This window comes from Scyliorhinus torazame, chromosome 3, assembly GCF_047496885.1.
Source record: "Scyliorhinus torazame isolate Kashiwa2021f chromosome 3, sScyTor2.1, whole genome shotgun sequence".
Classification (NCBI taxonomy): domain Eukaryota; kingdom Metazoa; phylum Chordata; class Chondrichthyes; order Carcharhiniformes; family Scyliorhinidae; genus Scyliorhinus; species Scyliorhinus torazame.
Window position 1 is genome coordinate 64690336 of NC_092709.1, and position 20065 is coordinate 64710400.

Sequence of the window (20065 nt, forward strand, 5' to 3'; positions counted from 1 at the left end):
TCTAAACTTTTCAAAAACTCAGTTGAATTATCTAAACAACAAAGGATTTCCAAAATGGTAATAGTCTGTTGTATGCTTTCCCATTCACATGATATATATATCAAATCATGCTAACGGATATATTACTGGTTAAAATGGTTTTCAGTAGATTAATTTAATCTATCACACATACTGGTATACCTCAATAAAAAATTATAAAATATTGGGCAGGATTTGGTTCCAGCAAGTTGGTTGAACTCCACAAATCCCCGCACTAGTTGGAAGAGCAGCTGGAGGTCGCAACGCTTCTGTCGGGAGGCCTAATGTCATTTAAATTAAATCAAGCACTTAGCTGGGCAGTGTCGGGCATCCCATGTGATCAAGGGCCACAGGTCGGAGGTCCCACCGCAATAGCTGGCCTTTCTACTAATGGCAGTGCCATTAGGAGCATTAGTTGCTGCTGGTAAAGGACTGAGGCCTTCGCCAGGGACTCACCAGTGAGGGGGTGAAGGGGCACAGAAGGAGGTCACAAAGGGGTACTCCCACCTGATTCTACCCACCACAATGCTCACTCTGGCAGGCTCCACTGAATTTAACCCTTTAGGGATGTCCTTATGTAATGAAAAGACAGGAAGCAAGAGAGTTGGTTACATCTCCCGGAACCAGGATTTGAACAGTCAGTATAGGAACATAAGAACCAGAAGTAGGAATAGGCCATTTGGCCCCTCGTGCCTGCTCCGCCATTCAATCACGGCTGATCTATCTGTGGATTCAGCTCCACTTGAATGAAATTAAATGAATGAAAATCGCTTATTGTCTCAAGTAGGCTTCAAATGAAGTTACTGTGAAAAGTCCCTAGTCGCCACATTCCGGCGCCTGGTCGGGGAGGCTGTTACGGGAATTGAACCGTGCTGCTGGCCTGCCTTGGTCTGCTTTCAAAGCCAGCGATTTAGCCCTGTGCTACTTACCCATCCATTCACTGTAATCCTTAATTCCTTTACTCTTCAAAAATCTATCTTTCTTTGCCTTAAAAACATTCAACAAAGTAACCTCAACTGCTTCACTGGGCAGGGAATTCCACAGATTTACAACTCTTTGGGTGAAGAAGTTCCTCCTCAACTCAGTCCTAAATCTGCTCCCCCTTATTTTGGGGCTATGCCCCCTAGTTCTAGTTTCACCCGCCAGTGGAAACAACCTCTCTGCTTCTATCTTAATTACTCCCTTCCTAATTTCATATGTTTCTATAAGATCCTCCTCATTCTTCTAAATTGCAATGAGTATAGTCCCAGTCTCCACAGTCTCTCCTCATAAAGGATGCAGAGTCCTGGCATTACTTGGTTCCTCCTCGAATGCCTGGTCCTTAGGTAGTAATTGGGGTTCCTGGGCTCTCAAACCCAGAAACTTTGTACCCTTGTTTCTACATTATCAAATTGTTGCCCCGGGTAATATATCACAAAACAGTAGTTCCATAGTGATGCAAAAAAAGTGAAAACTTATAATTTTCTATATTATAAAATGGAATTTCATTTCTTATTGACTTTAGTACCAGCAACCAAATATAGATATTGATCTTAAACCATTTGAACCCTTTGATTGTATTGCTGTTCAAATTAATTGCAGGAATTAATTATTTAAGCTATTTCTTCACTGTCCATGCACGAAAAACATTAATGCCCTATTAATTTTCAATTACATAACACGATCCTTGAGATTTTTAGTCCAACAAGAATTTATAAAATTCAAATTACAACCTGGTTTGGAGGCCTTTCAGGCTTTGCACAGATATGCAACAGATACACAGAGGGAATAGGAAGATGCAGTTTCAGAACGAGGTTGCCTTCTGGAGGAAATGGTATTGGTCCCTTAACCACAGGATCCTAATTAAAACAAAATCAAATTACCTCAAAACACTGAAATGCATATTGAAATACTATTCTGATACAGATATGAAAAAGGTAGCAAAAAAACTCGATATAGATACAGAATATTCATGTAAGGATGCAAACATGAATTAGACTTTATATTGCATCAGGGCGGCACGGTGACGCAGTGGTTAGCACTGCTGCCTACAGCGCTGAGGACCTGGGTCGATCCCGGCCCCAGGTCACTGTCTGCGTGGAATTTGAGCATTCTCCCCGTGCTTGCATGGGTTTCACCCCTACAACCCAAACATGTGCAGGTTAGGTGGATTGGCCGCACTAAATTGCCTCTTAACTGGAAAAAAGTAATTGGGTATTCTAAATTGATTTTATAAAAGACTTTATATTACATCATATTTGGGCAGCACAGTGGCGCAGTGGGTTAGCCCTGCTGCCTCACGGCACCGAGGACCCGGATTCAATCCCGGCCCTGGGTCACTGTCCGTGTGGAGTTTGCACATTCTCCCTGTGTCTGCGTGGGTCTCATCCCCACAACCCAAACATGTAAGGAACACAGGAACAGGAGTAGGCCCCTTGAGCCATTCGGCCCCTCGAGCCTGTCCCACCATTCAATAAGATCATGGCTGACCTTTGACCTAACTCCAAACACCTGCCTTTGACCCATATGGGCCAATAGGTGGATTGGCCTTGCTAAATTACCCCTTAATTGATAAAAAAAAGAATTGGGTACTTTAAATTTAAAAAATACATCATACTTTAGTAAATAGAAATAGTCCTATTGGATTACTGGCAAACTTGCATCATTTTTTGTAACATAGAACCACTTACAGGACTGAATCCTCTTGGAAGTCCTATTTCAATCCTGCAAGAGGTTTGCATATCTCTTGTCATTTGACATACCAAGTTCCAAAGTTACAATAGGAGTTGGAACTCCCAGTGTCAGTAGTCCATACCCCTGGTCCTGCTTCCTTGATATATATATACCCTTGTATGGGCACATGCAGGTTCTGTCCTTGTTTTTCAGGAACTGTATTTTTTAGTTCTTCGGCTAGAGTTGCAGTGAAATTGAAACGGGCGAGATTCTCCGACCCCCCACCGGGTTGGAGAATCGCCGGGGGCTGGCGTGAATCCCGCCCCCGCCGGTTGCCGAATTCTCCGGCACCAGATATTCGGCGGGGGCGGGATTCGCGCCACGCCGGTTGGCGGGCCACCCCCCCGCAATTCTCTGGCCCGGATGGGCCGAAGTCCCGCTGCTAAAATGCCTGTCCCGCCAGCGTAGATTAAACCACCTACCTTACCAGCGGGACAAGGCGGCGCAGGCGGGCTCCGGGGTCCTGGGGGGGGTGCGGGGCGATCTGGCCCCAGGGGGTGCCCCCACGGTGGCCTGGCCCGCGATCGGGGCCTACCGATCCGCGGGCGGGCCGGTGCTGTGGGGGCATTCTTTTCCTTCCGCCTTCGCCACGGTCTCCACCATGGCGGAGGCGGAAGAGACTCCCTCCACTACGCATGCGCGGGAATGCCGTCAGCGGCCGCTAACGCTCCCGCGCCGCCCGGAGATGTCATTTCCGTGCCAGCTGGCGGGGCACCAAAGGCCTTTTCCGCCAGCTGGCAGGGCGGAATTTTGTCCGGCACGGGCCTAGCCCCTTAAGGTTGGGGCTTGGCCCCCCAAGATGCGGAGCATTCCGCACCTTTGGGGCGGCGCGATGCCCGACTGATTTGCGCCGTTTTGGGCACCAGTCGGCGGACATCACGCCGATACCGGAGAATTTCGCCCAGGAGGGCTATGGATTTTTGAACCTTGACTTCCAAGAGATATATTAGAATGAGGGTGAATAATTGTAAAATAAATGAAACTCACTAAGCACAGAATATTCCTTTGAGCTTTCAATGTGCACAAATTCCACCATCTACCGAAAATATTTTCTATATGTAAATCTAGCATTTGAATATATCAAATAATCCGTAGTGCACAGAAATGCTCAACATAAGTATAATTCTATATTGTTTAAATTGTGCAAATTAATTAACGTTATAATTGAATAGTAAGATACAAGATGACGTGAAACCTCCATTTCTCTGATCAGAAGAAACTGTTCCACCGTTGGAAAATCTGGCCTTTTAAGATTCTTCCATTGCAAGTAAGGATTTGTGCTGTTGTTGTCCAGATGGTAAATGACATACACAAGTTCTACAAAATGATTAAACAGATCAGAAATCAATTAGCATTATACTCTACTGGATTTTAGAAATTCTGTATTATTAGATGTTACAGTACGTTTCGAAGAATTGTCCTTGAAAAAAATGTAAGGAACACAGGAACAGGAGTAGGCCCCTTGAGCCATTCAGCCCCTCGAGCGTGTCCCACCATTCAATTAGATCATGGCTGACCTGTGACCTAACTCCATATACCTGCCTTTGACCCATATCCCTTAATATTTTTGCTTAACAGAAATCTATCCATCTCAAGATTTAAAATTAACTGATCTAGATTCAATTGCTGTTTGTGGGAGAAAATTCCTCCACCTTTCAGTGGAGAGGTTCTTCCTAGCATTCCCCTGTTAATATCTTGAATACGTCAATCAACCTCTTAACCTTCTCAATTCGATCAATTTGAGTAATCTCTCCCTGTATTCCGGGTATCATTTTTGTAAACCTATGTGGCACTCCTTCCAAGGCCAAATTATCCTTCCTAAGGTGTGGTGCCCAGAACTGCTCACCACATTCCAAGTGGGTTCTAACCAGGGTTTTGTATAGCTGCAGCATAACCCCTGTGTCTTTATAATCCAATCCTCTAGAATAAAGGCTAGATTTCATTAGCTTTTTTGATTATTTTCTGCACTTGTGCCTGACATTTTAAGGATCTATGCACCTGAATTCCCAAGTCTCTTTGGACATCCACTGCACCTAACCTCTTTACATTTAGAAAATACTCTGCTCTATCCTTTTTGGTCACACTTGCTTACATGAAATGCCATCTGCCACAGTTTTACCCATTCTCCTAGTCTCTTAATATCTCCTTGCAATGTTCTACTATTATCTCGGCTGTCTACAATGCCACCTAACTTTGCATCAACCCCAAATTTGGATATATGACTTTCTATGCCATCATCCAAGTCATTAATGAAGTGTGTGAATGATTGAGGCACCAACAGTCACCCTCGGTCAATTTGAGTAATTACCCATTATCCCCACTCTGTCGCCTGTCACTCAATCAGCTTTCTAACAATGTCAATAATTTTCCCTCAACTCTATGGCTTTGAGTGGAACTTAATCAAATGCCTTTTGGTAGTCCTTATAAATGACATCCATACCTTAGTCACCTTCTCAAAAATCAATAGGATTAGTAAAGTATGACCTTTACTTCACAAATCCATGCTGGCTCTCCCTGATTGACCAAACATTTTCAAGGTGTTCAGGTCCTGGGGATTTGTCCCTCTTTCGCTCCATTAATCTCCTAGTTAGAGATGCTGTACTTACGTAACTGTATCAAGCCTCTATCAACTATTCATTTTTTGGGGATTTCTGGCAAATTATCCTACTTTTCTACTGTAAACACGGAGGCAAAGTAATTGTTCAACATGTCTGTCATCTCCGCATTATCACTGACAATAGCTCAATTTTCGGCTTTTAGTGGGCATACATTGCTCTTGACCACCCACTTTCCCTTTATATAACTATAACATTTCTTCTTATTGTTTTTGACATCCCTTGCACATTTCCTTTCATAATCCTTTTTAGTAGCTCTTATAAACTGCTTTGTAACCCTTTGTTAATTCTGGTACCTATTCCATTCATCTGGATCTGTGCTATGTCTTGCAATTGTGTAAGCCCTTTTGTTTAGTTTTATGCGGTCCCTAACCTCTGCAGTTGTAAAAGGCTGTTGTTTTTGTGAAGCTGGGCCTTTTACTCTCAGGGGATATATATTTGCTCTGTATCTCGTTAAATGTTTCTTTGGTCATTTGTAAAGCTTTTTAAATTCTTTAGATATGTTACTGATTGGTTTTAATTCATCCAGTTTATGATATGAAAACCTCCTCCCTACTGGCTATAAGGATCCTACAATCCTATAAATCCTAGGATATTTGTCAGAAGATATTTGTCAGAAGACATTGGTCAAAATGTTTTCGTGGAGTCGGTGGCCCTGGCCTCAGTTGAAAAGTTGGGACCATTCTGCCTCTGCAGAGCGAGGATGTAAATGACCAGGTTTAATTGTCGTAAGGCTGCTAACTGCATGAGGGCTGCCCCATGTGGAAGGATGTCCCACCTTGATTTGATTTGATTTGATTTATTATCACATGTACCGAAGTACAGTGAAAAGTATTTTTCTGCGGCTGAAGGATCGTACACAGTACATACATAGTAGCCAAAAGAGTAATCAACAGAGAACATTGACAAATGGTACATTGACAAACAGTGATTGGTTACAGTGCAGAACAAGGGGCCAACCAAGGCAAATACATGAACAAGAGCAGCATAGGGTGTCGTGAATAGTGTTCTTACAGGGAACAGATCAGTTCGAGGGGGAGTCATTGAGGAGTCTTGTAGCTGTGGGGAAGAAGCTGTTTCTATATCTGGATGTGCGAGTCTTCAGACTTCTGTACCTTCTGCCTGATGGAAGGGTCTGGAAGAAGGCAATGCCTGGGTGGGAGGGGTCTCTGATAATGCTGTCTGCCTTCCTGAGGCAGCGGGAGGTGTATACAGAATCAATGTGGGGGTGGCAAGCTTGTGTGATGCGTTGGGCTGAGTTCACCACTCTCTGCAGTTTTTTCGATCTTGGACAGAGCAGTTGCCATACCATGCTGTGATGCAGCCTGAGAGTTGAATCTCTCAGAGTTGAATCAGATGGCCAGCAGTGTTATTGGAAGCGGTGACCACTGATGGGATTGCAGTTAGCTCTCCACAAGCAGCTATTGAGCAGGCTGGACTGCAAAGTAATTGGGGTGGATTCATCAGGGCTAGTCAGGCAGGCCCTGGCTTGGGAATGGGGGGCCCATGATCAGGAGCCGGGACAATGAGATCAAGCTGGGGTAGCAATTACTGTTGGTAGACAGGAGCGTCCGTTGTGCATCAGATTCCTAAACAGCGTGTCCCTATTTCCCCAAGGCCACAGCCAGTCCACTAGGTTCGCCATATGTTGTGGGAAACTCCTGCAGCTGGCAAAAGGTCAGCAGGGATGCAGGAGCCCTGAGGTTGGGTGGATTGCCTAACACCGACTCTGCTGCTGGTTAAATTCCAGTTAAAGCAGGTAGATGACAGGCACAGCACCCTCACAATGCCTTCCACTTTTATGCCCTGCCTATCTGTCATTCTGGTCCCTGTGGTTGGATAGTGGAATAAAATTCCAGACTTTGTTACTACAGCTATCAAAGAATTATGATATCAACAGACCTGCAAACCTCACATTAACTTTATTTTTATTTCTCAGGTAACCTTTCAGCATCTTTAAGCCCCAGTATCATAGAAATTGGTTGGCACTGTATGATGTTTGGATCCCGAATGGTTACAGAAGGAGGCAGTCTGGCCAGTATGTGCTTGCTGGCTCTCTGCAAGAGCAATTCAGAAAGACATGCTCCCTGTAATGTTTTCCTCCAGCTAATTTTCCAATTTCATTTGAAAACCACGATTGAACCTGCCTCCACCACATTCTCGGGCTGTGCATTTCAGACCCTAAATTCACACGGTGCAAAAAAGGTTTTTGCAGATCTTGCCTTTATTTCATTTGCTATTCACTTTAAATCAGCAATCTCTGGTTCTCGACCTTTCTGTCAATGGGAACAATTTCTCCCAATCTATCTATCCAGACCTCTCATGATTTTGATGTACACTCTAACATAATGCACTCTAAGTTACTAAGACCTTTTTGTATGTACCTTATTTCTAATAAGGGGCAGCACGGTAGCACAGTGGTTAGCACTGCTGCCTCACAGTGCCAGGGAACCGGATTCTATTCCGACCTCGGGTGACTGTGTGGAGTTTGCACTTTCTCCCCGTGTCTACGTGGGTTTCCTCCGGGTGCTCTGGTTTCTTCCCACAGCCCAAAGATATGCAGGTTAGGTGGATTGGCCATGCTAAATTGCCCCTTAGTGTCCAAAGGTTGGGTGGGGTTATGGGGATAAGGTGGGGGAATTGGGCCTAGGTGGAGTGATCTTTCGAAAAGTTGGTGCAGGGTTGGTGTGCCGAATGGCCTCCTTCTGCACTACAGGAATTCTACTTCTTAATACTCCTTAATAGTCAATCATCTGACAAATTAGTTTAAGCCTTACCCACAGCACTGGTTAACTTGCCCACAAAAATATTGGTCCCAACTCGGTTCTGGTGCAATCCATCCAACTTGAACAGGTCTCACCTGCCACAGAACTTAAAATAAAAACTCCATTTTAAAACATTTGGGTTTAATAGATCTTACTTAGCATGGCTAACATGCCAACAACTACATTTACCTTCTTTGGTTGGAAAATTGGTCAGGTTGACAGTCACAAGGGTAATATCCGAAGACGTCCAATTGTCATCACTGTTATAAATTATTATAGCAGATTGCCAGCTGTCAGAGGCATGAGAATTTGAAGGTTCATGAATACTTGCAATTGCTCCCAAAGTGCTATTTTCATCTGAAGCATCACCATTGAGCATTATTTCTACTTCAAGTTGTTTCTCACCTGTATGTGGAACAGAAAGTAATAAGGAAGGAACTAATTATTTTACTGTTCAGATGTTAGAATTGATAAAATGAGTTATCAGAACATAACAAAAATATTCATAGGACACCTTAATGGAAATGCTGCAAGTTTAAAATAAGTTCAATACTTTCCATGACTTCACCCAGTTCTAGCGGTGCTTCCAGGTCCCATCTCTTATATAACCACAAGACCAGCATGTCCAGTCCATCGAGGAAATGCTTAATCTTCGAGTCCCCTTCCAGCGGCTCGGAAGTGTACAGCTCCCGGTAGAAGGTTGCAAAGGCATTGTTGACCTACTGTGGCTTTGCAACTAGCTTGCCGCACCTGTCTTTAACCTCACTTGTATTATCAACCTGACATACATCATATACCTGCCTTTTGAACTTCATCTTACCCCCTATCTTTCTCAACATTCAGCAAACGGTCAAGGTACATTCATGGAAATGCACCTCGACTGTCACCAAACCATCTTCTCTTTTTTAAAAAAAATATATATTTTATTCAAGTTTTTTGGCCAAACATAACAATACGTAGTGTTTCTTTTACACAACAATAAAGCAATATAAATAACCGTGGCCAGTTTTAAACAAATAAATAAGTAAAAAACAAACAAAAACAAAAAACAAAACTAAATGGCAACTGCCTTGTCCAAAATAAATACTCTCCAAAAATACAATCCAACAATCCAATATACAATTACATATACCAAATACCTATACATATACAATAATATCCCTGAGAGTCCGTCCGATTCCTCCACCCCCCACCCCCCCCCCCCCCCCCCTGGGTTGCTGCTGTTGTCTACTTCTTTTCCATTCCCTCTATCTTTCTGTGAGGTAGTTGACGAACGGTTGCCACCGCCTGGTGAACTCCTGAGCCGAACCCCTTAACACGAACTTAATCCGTTCTAACTTTATAAACCCTGCCATATCGTTTATCCAGGTCTCCACACCCGGGGGTTTGGCTTCCTTCCACATTAACAATATCCTGCGCAGGGCTACAAGGGACGCAAAGGCCAACACGTCAGCCTCTCTCGCCTCCTGCACTCCCGGCTCTTCTGCAACCCCAAATATAGCCAACCCACAGCTTGGTTCGACCCGGACCCCCACCACCTCCGAAAGCACCTTTGCCACCCCCACCCAGAACCCCTGTAGAGCCGGGCAGGACCAGAACATGTGGGTGTGATTCGCTGGGCCTCTCGAACATCTCGCATACCTATCCTCTACCCCAAAAAATTTACTAAGCCGTGCTCCAGTCATATGCGCCCTGTGTAGCACCTTAAATTGTATCAGGCTTAGCCTGGCACACGAGGACGATGAGTTTACCCTATGTAGGGCATCAGCCCACAGCCCCTCCTCAATCTCCTCCCCCAGTTCTTCTTCCCATTTCCCTTTCAGCTCATCTACCATGATCTCCCCCTCGTCCCTCATCTCCCTGTATATGTCCGCCACCTTACCGTCCCCCACCCATGTCTCTGAGATCACTCTATCCTGCACTTCCTGCGTCGGGAGCTGCGGGAATTCCCTCACCTGTTGCCTCGCAAAAGCCCTCAATTGCATATACCGAAATGCATTCCCTTGGGGCAACCCATATTTCTCCGTCAGCGCTCCCAGACTCGCAAACGTCCCATCTACAAATAGATCTCTTAGTTGTACTACCCCAGCTCTTTGCCATGCTCCAAATCCCCCATCCATTCTCCCCGGAACGAACCTATGATTGTTTCTTATCGGGGACCGCACCGAAGCTCCCGTCCCTCCCCTATGCCGTCTCCACTGCCCCCAAATTTTCAATGTAGCCACCACCACCGGGCTTGTGGTGTATTTCTTTGGTGAGAACGGCAACGGCGCCGACACTATTGCTTGCAGGCTAGTCCCCCTGCAGGACGCCCTCTCCAATCTCTTCCACGCCGCTCCCTCCCCTTCTCCCATCCACTTACACACCATTGAAACATTGGCGGCCCAGTAGTACTCACCTAGGCTCGGTAGTGCCAGCTCCCCCCTGTCCCTACTATGCTGCAAGAATCCCCGCCTCACTCTCGGGGTCTTCCCAGCCCACACAAAACTCATAATGCTCTTCTCAATTCTTTTGAAAAAAGCTTTTGTGATCACCACCGGGAGGCACTGGAACACAAAAAGGAATCTCGGGAGGACCACCATTTTAACCGCCTGCACCCTACCTGCCAATGACAGGGACACCATGTCCCATCTCTTGAAATCCTCCTCCATCTGTTCCACCAACCGTGTTAAATTAAGCCTATGTAATGTACCCCAATTCTTGGCTATCTGGATCCCCAGGTACCGGAAGTCCCTTGTTACCTTCCTCAACGGTAAATCCTCTATCTCTCTGCTCTGCTCCCCCGGATGCACCACAAATAACTCACTTTTCCCCATGTTCAGTTTATACCCTGAAAAATCCCCAAACTCCCCAAGTATCTGCATTATCTCTGGCATCCCCTCCGCCGGGTCCGCCACATATAGCAACAAATCATCCGCATACAGAGATACCCGGTGTTCTTCTCCCCCCCTAAGTACTCCCCTCCACTTCCTGGAACCCCTCAGTGCTATGGCCAGGGGTTCAATCGCCAATGCAAACAATAACGGGGACAGAGGACATCCCTGCCTCGTCCCTCTATGGAGCCGAAAATAGTCAGACCCCCGTCCATTCGTGACCACGCTCGCCATCGGGGCCCTATACAGCAACTGTACCCACCTGATATACCCGTCCCCAAAGCCAAATCTCCTCAACACCTCCCACAAATAATCCCACTCCACTCTATCAAATGCTTTCTCGGCATCCATCGCCACCACTATCTCCGCTTCCCCCTCTGGTGGGGGCATCATCATTACCCCAAGCAGCCTCCGTATATTTGTATTTAGCTGTCTCCCCTTCACAAACCCAGTTTGGTCCTCATGGACCACCCCCGGGACACAATCCTCTATCCTCATTGCCATTACCTTGGCCAGAATCTTAGCATCCACATTCAGGAGGGAAATGGGCCTGTATGACCCACATTGCAGCGGGTCTTTTTCCTTCTTTATGAGGAGCGATATCGTTGCCTCTGACATAGTCGGGGGCAGCTGCCCCCTTTCCCTCGCCTCATTAAAGGTTCTCATCAGTAGCGGGGCCAGCAAGTCCAAATATTTCTTACAGAATTCAACTGGGAATCCGTCTGGTCCCGGGGCCTTCCCCGCCTGCATGCTCCCAATCCCTTTCACTACTTCCTCTGTCTCAATCTGTGCTCCCAGCCCCACTCTCTCCTGCTCCTCCACCTTAGGAAATTCCAGCTGATCCAGAAAGCACATCATTCTCTCCTTCCCGTCCGGGGGCTGCGCTTCATATAATCTTTCATAAAACGCCTTGAACACTCCATTCACTCTCTCCGCTCCCCGCTCCATCTCTCCCTCCTCATCTCTCACCCCCCCTATCTCCCTCGCTGCTCCCCTTTTCCTCAGTTGGTGGGCCAAGAACCTACTCGCCTTCTCCCCATATTCGTACTGTACACCCTGTGCCTTCCTCCATTGTGCCTCTGCATTACCCGTAGTCAACAAGTCAAATTCTACATGTAGCCTTTGCCTTTCCCTGTACAGTCACTCCTCCGGTGCCTCCGCGTATTGTCTGTCCACCCTCAGAGGTTCTTTCAACAACCGCTCCCTTTCCCTACCCTCCTGCTTTCCTTTATGTGCCCTAATAGATATCAGCTCCCCTCTAACCACTGCCTTCAGTGCCTCCCAGACCACTCCCACCTGTACCTCCCCATTATCATTAAGTTCCAAGTACTTTTCAATACACCCCCTCACCCTTAAACACCCCCCCTCATCTGTCAATAATCCCATGTCCATTCTCCAGGGTGGAAGCTGTTGTTTTTCTTCCCCTATCTCCAGGTCCACCCAGTGTGGAGCATGATCCGAGATGGCTATAGCCGTGTACTCCGTCCCCGTCACCTTTGGGATCAGTGCCCTTCCCAAAACAAAAAAATCTATTCGTGAAAATACTTTGTGTACATAGGAGAAAAACGAAAACTCCTTACTCCTAGGTCTACTAAATCTCCAGGGATCTACTCCTCCCATCTGCTCCATAAAATCCTTAAGCACCCTAGCTCCAGCCGGCCTCCTTCCGGTCCTGGACCTCGATCTGTTCAGCCCTGGGTCCAGCACCGTATTAAAGTCTCCACCCATTACCAACTTCCCCACTTCTAGGTCCGGGATTCGTCCTAACATACGCCTCATAAAATTGGCATCATCCCAGTTCGGGGCATACACGTTCACTAATACCACCGCCTCCCCTTGCAGTTTGCCACTCACCATCACGTATCTGCCCCCACTATCCGCCACTATAGTCTTTGCCTCAAACATTACCCGCTTCCCCACTAGTATGGCCACCCCCCTGTTTTTTACATCTAGCCCCGAATGAAACACCTGCCCCACCCATCCTTTGCGAAGTCTAACCTGGTCTATCAGCTTCAGATGCGTCTCCCGAAGCATAACCACATCTGCCTTAAGTTTCTTTAGGTGTGCGAGTACCCGTGCCCTCTTAATCGGCCCGTTCAGCTCTCTCACATTCCACGTGATCAACCGGGTTGGGGGGCCCTTGACGACTAGCCATTTCCTTTTTCAATCCAGCTCCTCACCCGGTTCCCCCGTAGCTGTATCCCCCCCAGGTGGCGCCACCCCCGCCCCGACCCCCCCCTCCCATACCAGCTCCCCCTTCTCCCCAGCAGCAGCAACCCAGTTAACCCCCCACCCCCCCGCTAGATGCCAAGCTAGCGTAATTGCACCCCCCATGTTGCTCCCAGAAGTCAGCAAACTCTGGCTGACCTTGGCTTCCCCCCGTGACCTCGGCTCACACTGTGCGAGGCCCCCTCCTTCCTGCTTCCTGATTACCATAGCGCGGGAACAAAGCCCGCGCTTCCCTTTTGGCCCCGCCCCCAGTGGCCGGCGCCCTCAGCTCTTCATCCTCCCTCACCCCCTCCCCCACGACATGGGGAAGAGAGAGAAGGTACAGGGTCGCAGGTTTAACAACTTGGGAAGTCCTCTCTTCCCCCTTTTCCCCCCTTCATCCCACAAATCACCCCCCCACTTTTGTCACAAACGTTCTTTTTCTGGCCCGCTCACTCCAGCTTCTCCTCGACGATAAATGTCCACGCCTCATCTGCCGTTTCGAAGTAGTGGTGTTTCCCTAGATGTGTGACCCACAGTCTTGCCGGTTGCAGCATTCCGAATTTGACCTTCCTTTTATGCAACACCGCCTTGGCCCGATTAAAGCTTGCCCTCCTTCTCGCCACCTCCGCACTCCAATCTTGATATACGCGGATCACCGCATTCTCCCACCTACTGCTCCGAGTTTTCTTTGCCCATCTGAGGACCATCTCTCTGTCCTTATATCGGAGAAATCTCACCACTATTGCTCGAGGAATTTCTCCAGCCCTCGGTCTTCGCGCCATAACCCGATAGGCTCCCTCCAGCGGACCCGTCGGGGCCTCCGATCCCATTAACGAGTGCAGCATCGTGCTCACATATGCCCCGACGTCCGCCCCTTCTGCACCTTCGGGAAGACCAAGAATCTTTAGATACTTTCTCCTCGCATTATTCTCCAGCACCTCCAGCCTTTCCACACATCTTTTGTGTTGTGCCTCGTGGATCTCCGTTTTCACCACCAGGTCCTGTATGTCGTCCTCATTCGCAGCAGCCTTTGCCTTCACGACCCGAAGCTCCTGTTCCTGGGTCTTTTGCTCCTCCTTTAGCCCCTCAATCGCTTGTAATATCGGGGCCAACAGCTCCTTCTTCATCTCCTTTTTGAGTTCATCTACGCAACACTGCAGGAACTCTTGTTGGTCAGGGCCCCATATTAAACTGCCTCCTTCCGACGCCATCTTGCTTTGTGCCTGCCTTCCTGGCCGCTGCTCTAGAGGATCCACCGCAATCCGGCTACTTTCCTCTCTTTTTTCCATCCGTGTCCAGGGGGGATTCCCTTCTGGATTACCGCACAGTGTTATTTGCCGTTAAAATTGCCGATGGGGCTCCTATTAAGAGCCCAAAAGTCTGTTCCACCGGGAGCTGCCGAAATGTGCGACTCAGCTGGTCATCGCCGCACCCGGAAGTCCAAACCATCTTCTCTTTAATGGTAGCCCACTGTTTTGTTACAATATTACTGCCAATTTTTGATGCCTATTGACCTGGGTTGAATCCATCCTCACTCCACCGAAATTGGCCCTCCTCCAATTTAGTATTGTTACTTTAGATTGCTAACATAAATCTCATTATATTAGAGAGGGTTGAAATAGATTAAGACAAGGCAATCGGCTCAGTGCGTCGGCATTCGCTGTCTGGGTTCCTGGTTTGTGCTCCAGAGAATACTCGTAGGCAGCGAGCAACAAAGCCCAGCGCTGGATCCGTGCGGAAGCAATGGGCGGTATTGACTTATCCTCTTGGAAAAGTCCCAGCAGAGGCTTATGATCAGCATCAGTCACGATAGTGAAGTGGCGGCCACACACATTCTGGTGGAAGCGTTTCACCGCAAAGACCACCGCCAGGCCCTCCATCTCGATCTGTGCGTACGTCTTTTCCGCTGCAGTCAATGTGCGGGAGGTGAAAGCTATCGGCCGCTCGGCCCAGTTCTCCATCTTGTGGGACAGGACAGCCCAAATACCATATGGGGATGCATCACACGTGATGAGCAAAGGCTTTCCAGGATCATAGTGGGTTAGTAACTCAGACGATGACAATTGTTGTTTTACCCACTGGAAAGCGGTTTCTTGCGGCTGACCCCAAATCCAGGTGTGATTCTTCTTTAGTAGAAGGTGCAACGGGGCCAGCGTAGTTGCCAGATTGGGGAGGAACTTCCCGTAATAGTTTACGAGGCCGAGGAAAGAACAAAGATGCAAAGTGTCAGTCGGGGCAGGGCCTGTTGAATTGCGCACACCTTCTCTGGGACGGGGTGCAGAGAAGGTCCACCCGATAACCCAGGTAGACTACTTCCTTTGCCTGAAAGACGCACTTTGTACGACGTAAACAGACTCCGGCCTCTGAACAACGTCTAAGGACAGCTTCCAAATTTTCCTGCTCCGACGTCCCTGTAATCAAAACGTCATCTAAGTAGACAGCGACACGAGGTAAACCTCTCAAGATCCATAACGCATTGAAAAATAGCACAGGCAGAGGATATCCAAAGGGCAACCGTGTATATTCATAGAGGCCCGGTGGTATTAATAGTTACAAGGGAGGCCTTGGTGTCCGGCGCAGCTGGGTAAGTAAGGCTCCTAATCACCCCAAATGTATGAGGGCCGCAGGCGTTGTGTAAAATGACCACCTGGCGCTCGTTTTTAGTGATGTTGTTTGCCCGGAAATAGTAACGCATCTGTTGTGCGTACTGGTTCCAGCTTTCCAGCGCAGCATCAAAAACATCCAAACGTCCATACAGAGGCATGGTGTAATAGAAAACAACTTCCAACCTGTATCCAACAAAAATCCAGGGAGGTGGCTTCAGCAGTGTAGACAGCTATTCACTTTAACCCTCGTTGCCAGTTTTGTGAGGGCCATGAAGAATCCAGCACGAGTTGAAGGATAGAAAGAAATAACATTTATTACAACATATATATATATATATATATATACATATATATACACAACAGCAGCAGCAGCTCCCTTGCTGCTCACTCCTCTCTAGCTGGTTCCAAACTGGCCAGCTCTGTTTATGCAGGGAATCGGCTAATGATTTCTCCGCCCCCCTCATTGGGGAAGCTCATACTCCCTAAGGATTGTGGGATTGCCATTAGTCCCCAGTCAGTGGTAAGCTGGCAGGTTATAACAAGGTACCTGAAAAGCTGCCAGTACCCGATGTAGAGAAGTCACTTGGTACAGATGGATGCATCTGAGTTTACTGAGGGAAATAAGGGTGGAAATTCCAGACATTCTGGCCCATTATCTTTCAAAGCTCCTCAAATATGATAACAACGTCAAAAGAAAATAAGCTCAGAAGTTTTTTGTTTTGTGTAATGCTGACTACCCTTGGTGACACTCTCTGACCTCCCCTTCTATTTGCAAATAAAATCTTATGAGGAAAGGCTGATGGACTTGAGGTTGTTTTCGTTAGAGAGAAGAAGGTTAAGAGGAGACTTAATAGAGGCATACAAAATGATCAGGGGGTTAGATAGGGTGGACAGTGAGAGCCTTCTCTGGAAATGGCTAGCACGAGGGGACATAGCCTTAAACTGAGGGGTAATAGATATAGGACAGAGGTCAGAGGTAGGTTCTTTACGCAGAGAGTGGTGAGGCCGTGGAATGCCCTACCTGCAACAGTAGTGAACTCGGCAACATTGAGGGCATTTAAAAGTTTATTGGATAAGCATATGGATGATAATGGCATAGTGTAGGTTAGATGGCTTTTGTTTTTTTGACTTCCCATGTCGGTGCAACATCGTGGGCCGAAGGGCCTGTCCTGCACTGTATCGTTCTATGTTCTATGTGACTTCAATCCACGGCAGTGCATCAGCAATATGTGCCCCTAAATGATTGTGTCCATGGTCATCACTCAAAAGAATAAATCAGCACCAAATCAATACACCTTTCAATGTATGATTGTAACCTCCATAACTAACTCAGTGTCATGTCTATTTTAAAACAGTGTACTAAAATTATACAATCACTACTCTTTCCTTCCACTGGGTGGCCACACGTATCATCCAATCACTGATTCTACAATTCTGTCCAAGTTGCCACCAGAGGGCTAGTAATTTTTCATTTATTTATTCATGTTATGTGAGTGTTACTGGCAAGGCAACAGTCAGAATATATTGGATGTTTTCCTCGCCATGTTGTTCAGATGTCATGGGACTCAGGTCTGGCATCTTGAGCCTAGTTCTCTGAGGGAAAAGCCAAGAAGACTGCAGTGTTGGGTTGGTGGACTCCGACCACTGCCATTCCACTGTCCCTGGATCCATTGCCCAATAATCAATAGGATGATTGATCTGATGGTACCTATCAAATTCTGAAAGCCATAAGACATAACACGTACTATGGTTTTGAAATCACGTTACATTCTGTGTTTCATTCTGCCCCCACTGTTTGTAGAACTGCAGCCTGTGCAGTTCCATACAGATGGGAGACAGTGGCTGATCCTTGGCTGCTGCAGGTTGTACCAGGAAGGAAGAGAAAACCTCTGTGATGTACATTTATTTTCATATAGCCTGAGTAGGGCCGTTTTGGCATCGTAGTAGGCATCATTTTGCTTCTTCGGTATGTTAACTCGCCAGCCTGGTTGATGTCATTAAACATTTGGCAACACTTCTGTCCTAGGGTCAAATTGTTAGCACTCAGTACTAATGTCACTACCCTCCTGTCATCAAGAATTACACTGATCCAAATATCAGGAATTTGTGCGAATGTCTTCATTCTCATCCAGGAGGGCTCAGATGTCCATGTTCACAGAATTGTGTTGATTTGCGGTTGGAGGTCATGCCCTCCTGGAGATGATTCTTGAGTGTTCATTACTTTGTACAAGTGTATATTGTTAAAACATGAATGCAGTATTCCAGGAGACACGAAGAGGAAGGTTTAAGCAGATTTATTCTGAACTCAAAAGTAAAGCCGCACTCGCACCGTACAACAATGTGTCCCATCCCGGGACTAACGGAGCTCCTGGTCCAAGTCTGGAATGGTATTCAAAGGGCTCGGTAACACATCCGGCTGGGTGGGCCTCTGCCTGTTAACGTGGGAACTCGTACTCCACAAGCCCCACGGGAAGATCGATAAATGATTCCCCGTGTTCCAAGTGAGGATTATCACAATAAAGAAGCTTTTTAAGAGCGAGGTGAGATTCAAGCAGGGTTCTTTTCTTCATAGGTTCCATCTGTTCCCCCCCCACCCCCACACCATAAGATGCTGCCCAATAATTTAGCAGATTACTTTTCATAATACGTGTTGAAATGTGTGTTGAATTGACTATCAGAAGTCTGTGTCAAACAACGAGCATGGCATAGTTTAATTAAATATGTAATTAAAATTATTAAAACTGGAAGAGGTGGCTACTTTCAACAGTATGTGGCAACAAAATTCTATCTGGAAAGTAAATGAACAGAAAAGATTTCACAGTGGAAGCACTGTGAAACTCTAAATACCACATAAATAAGCACACATGGTAGGGTTTGATGCGTAGGCAGGTTGGTTCGATGTGGACTGCACTCGATGCAGGGAAGTTAGAAACAGACGTCTAACACAGGAGAAGATCCAACACTGTTTTATTCAACTAGATGAACTGCTGTACATATTCAGCTGTGGGTCGACACTATACTGATCTGACTAGTGACCTCGTAGTAGCCTGACCAGACTTACTAGCTAGCGCATGGTGTTTGTGCTTGCTAGCTCGTGGACTCTGACTGTCTCAGTAGCTGGGTCCCGAGAGAAACCTAGTGCCCTCTGGCTTTATAGTGGTAGTGTCCTGTCTGGTGATTGGCTGTGCTGTGTTGTATGCTTACTGGTCATCCTATGTGTCAATCACTGCCTGTCTGCATCTCATTATATACATGAGTGGATATTATGACAGGGTTGATTTTAACATTTGGCATAAAATGGAACGACGGTGGGTGAAGTTCACCCGCCTGCCTTTGCTGCTGTGAGACCGTAGCCATATTCAGACCTGGTGTCATTTACATTAAATTGTCGAACTGCATATGCTGAACCAGTCCTCTAATTGAGGTGGGAGGCAATCCAGGGATCCCCACATAGGTCAGCGTATTAGTGTGGGGGCTAGGGTTAGCATTCCTGGTCCTGCTGTGCCACCATCCTTAAAAATGAAAACGTTTTTTGAACGGCTCCAAGTGAGACAAACATATATTGATTTGCATGTGAAAAGTGTTCTCCCTGCTGAATCAGATTGGTAAACTGGTTGCTCAACTGGAGCCTCCATATAAATGGCTGCTGTAATTAATCAAACACCATTTTCAAACCAGTATTGTCCATTTATGCTGAAAAACTAGTTAAAGTTTCCCTGCATATGGAAGTGTGCAAATCACATGTCGAACATCACTTGATCGCCTGGCCTTTTTTATTGTATAGATCAAGGTAATAAATGGCATTTGGGCTCGGCTGCAGTTCTGGAATATCACTCAAAACTCATAAACCATCAGATTTCATTAAGGTGCACACAACTTAGGGCTAGATTTAAAACTGTCACGGTTTTAAAATTCAAAATCACCACACAGCTGCCTGAAAATTGGCAATGGTTATGTAAAATTCAAGTGCATTGCCTTATTAATAAGCACGGTAGCACAGTGGATAGCACTGTTGCTTCACAGCTGCAGGGTCCCAGATTTGATTCCCGGCTTGGGTCACTGTCTGTGTGGAGTCTGCACGTTTTCCCTGTGTCTGCGTGGGTTTCCTCCGGGTGCTCCAGTTTCCTCCCACAAGTCCTGAAAGACGTGATGTTAGGTGATTTGGACATTCTGAATTCTCCCTTTGTATACCCGAACAGTGCCGGAATGTGGCGACTAGGGGCTTTTCACAGTAACTTCATTGCAGTGTTAATGTAAGCCTACTT

At 46.7% G+C, this 20065-nt stretch overlaps 1 protein-coding gene across 2 annotated transcripts in view; it reads right to left on the reverse strand.

Annotated features, from left to right (window-relative positions):
• idua (alpha-L-iduronidase) overlaps nt 1–20065 on the reverse strand; it is a 354201-nt gene that overhangs the window by 41930 nt on the left and 292206 nt on the right. For both annotated transcript variants that reach the window (XM_072495758.1, XM_072495759.1), the window contains exons 9-11: nt 8300–8515; nt 3926–4047; nt 1731–1856 (exon numbers count right to left, since the gene is read on the reverse strand). In XM_072495758.1, coding sequence (XP_072351859.1) covers nt 1731–1856; nt 3926–4047; nt 8300–8515 — 464 coding nt within the window. The remainder of the gene's footprint in view (nt 1–1730; nt 1857–3925; nt 4048–8299; nt 8516–20065) is intronic.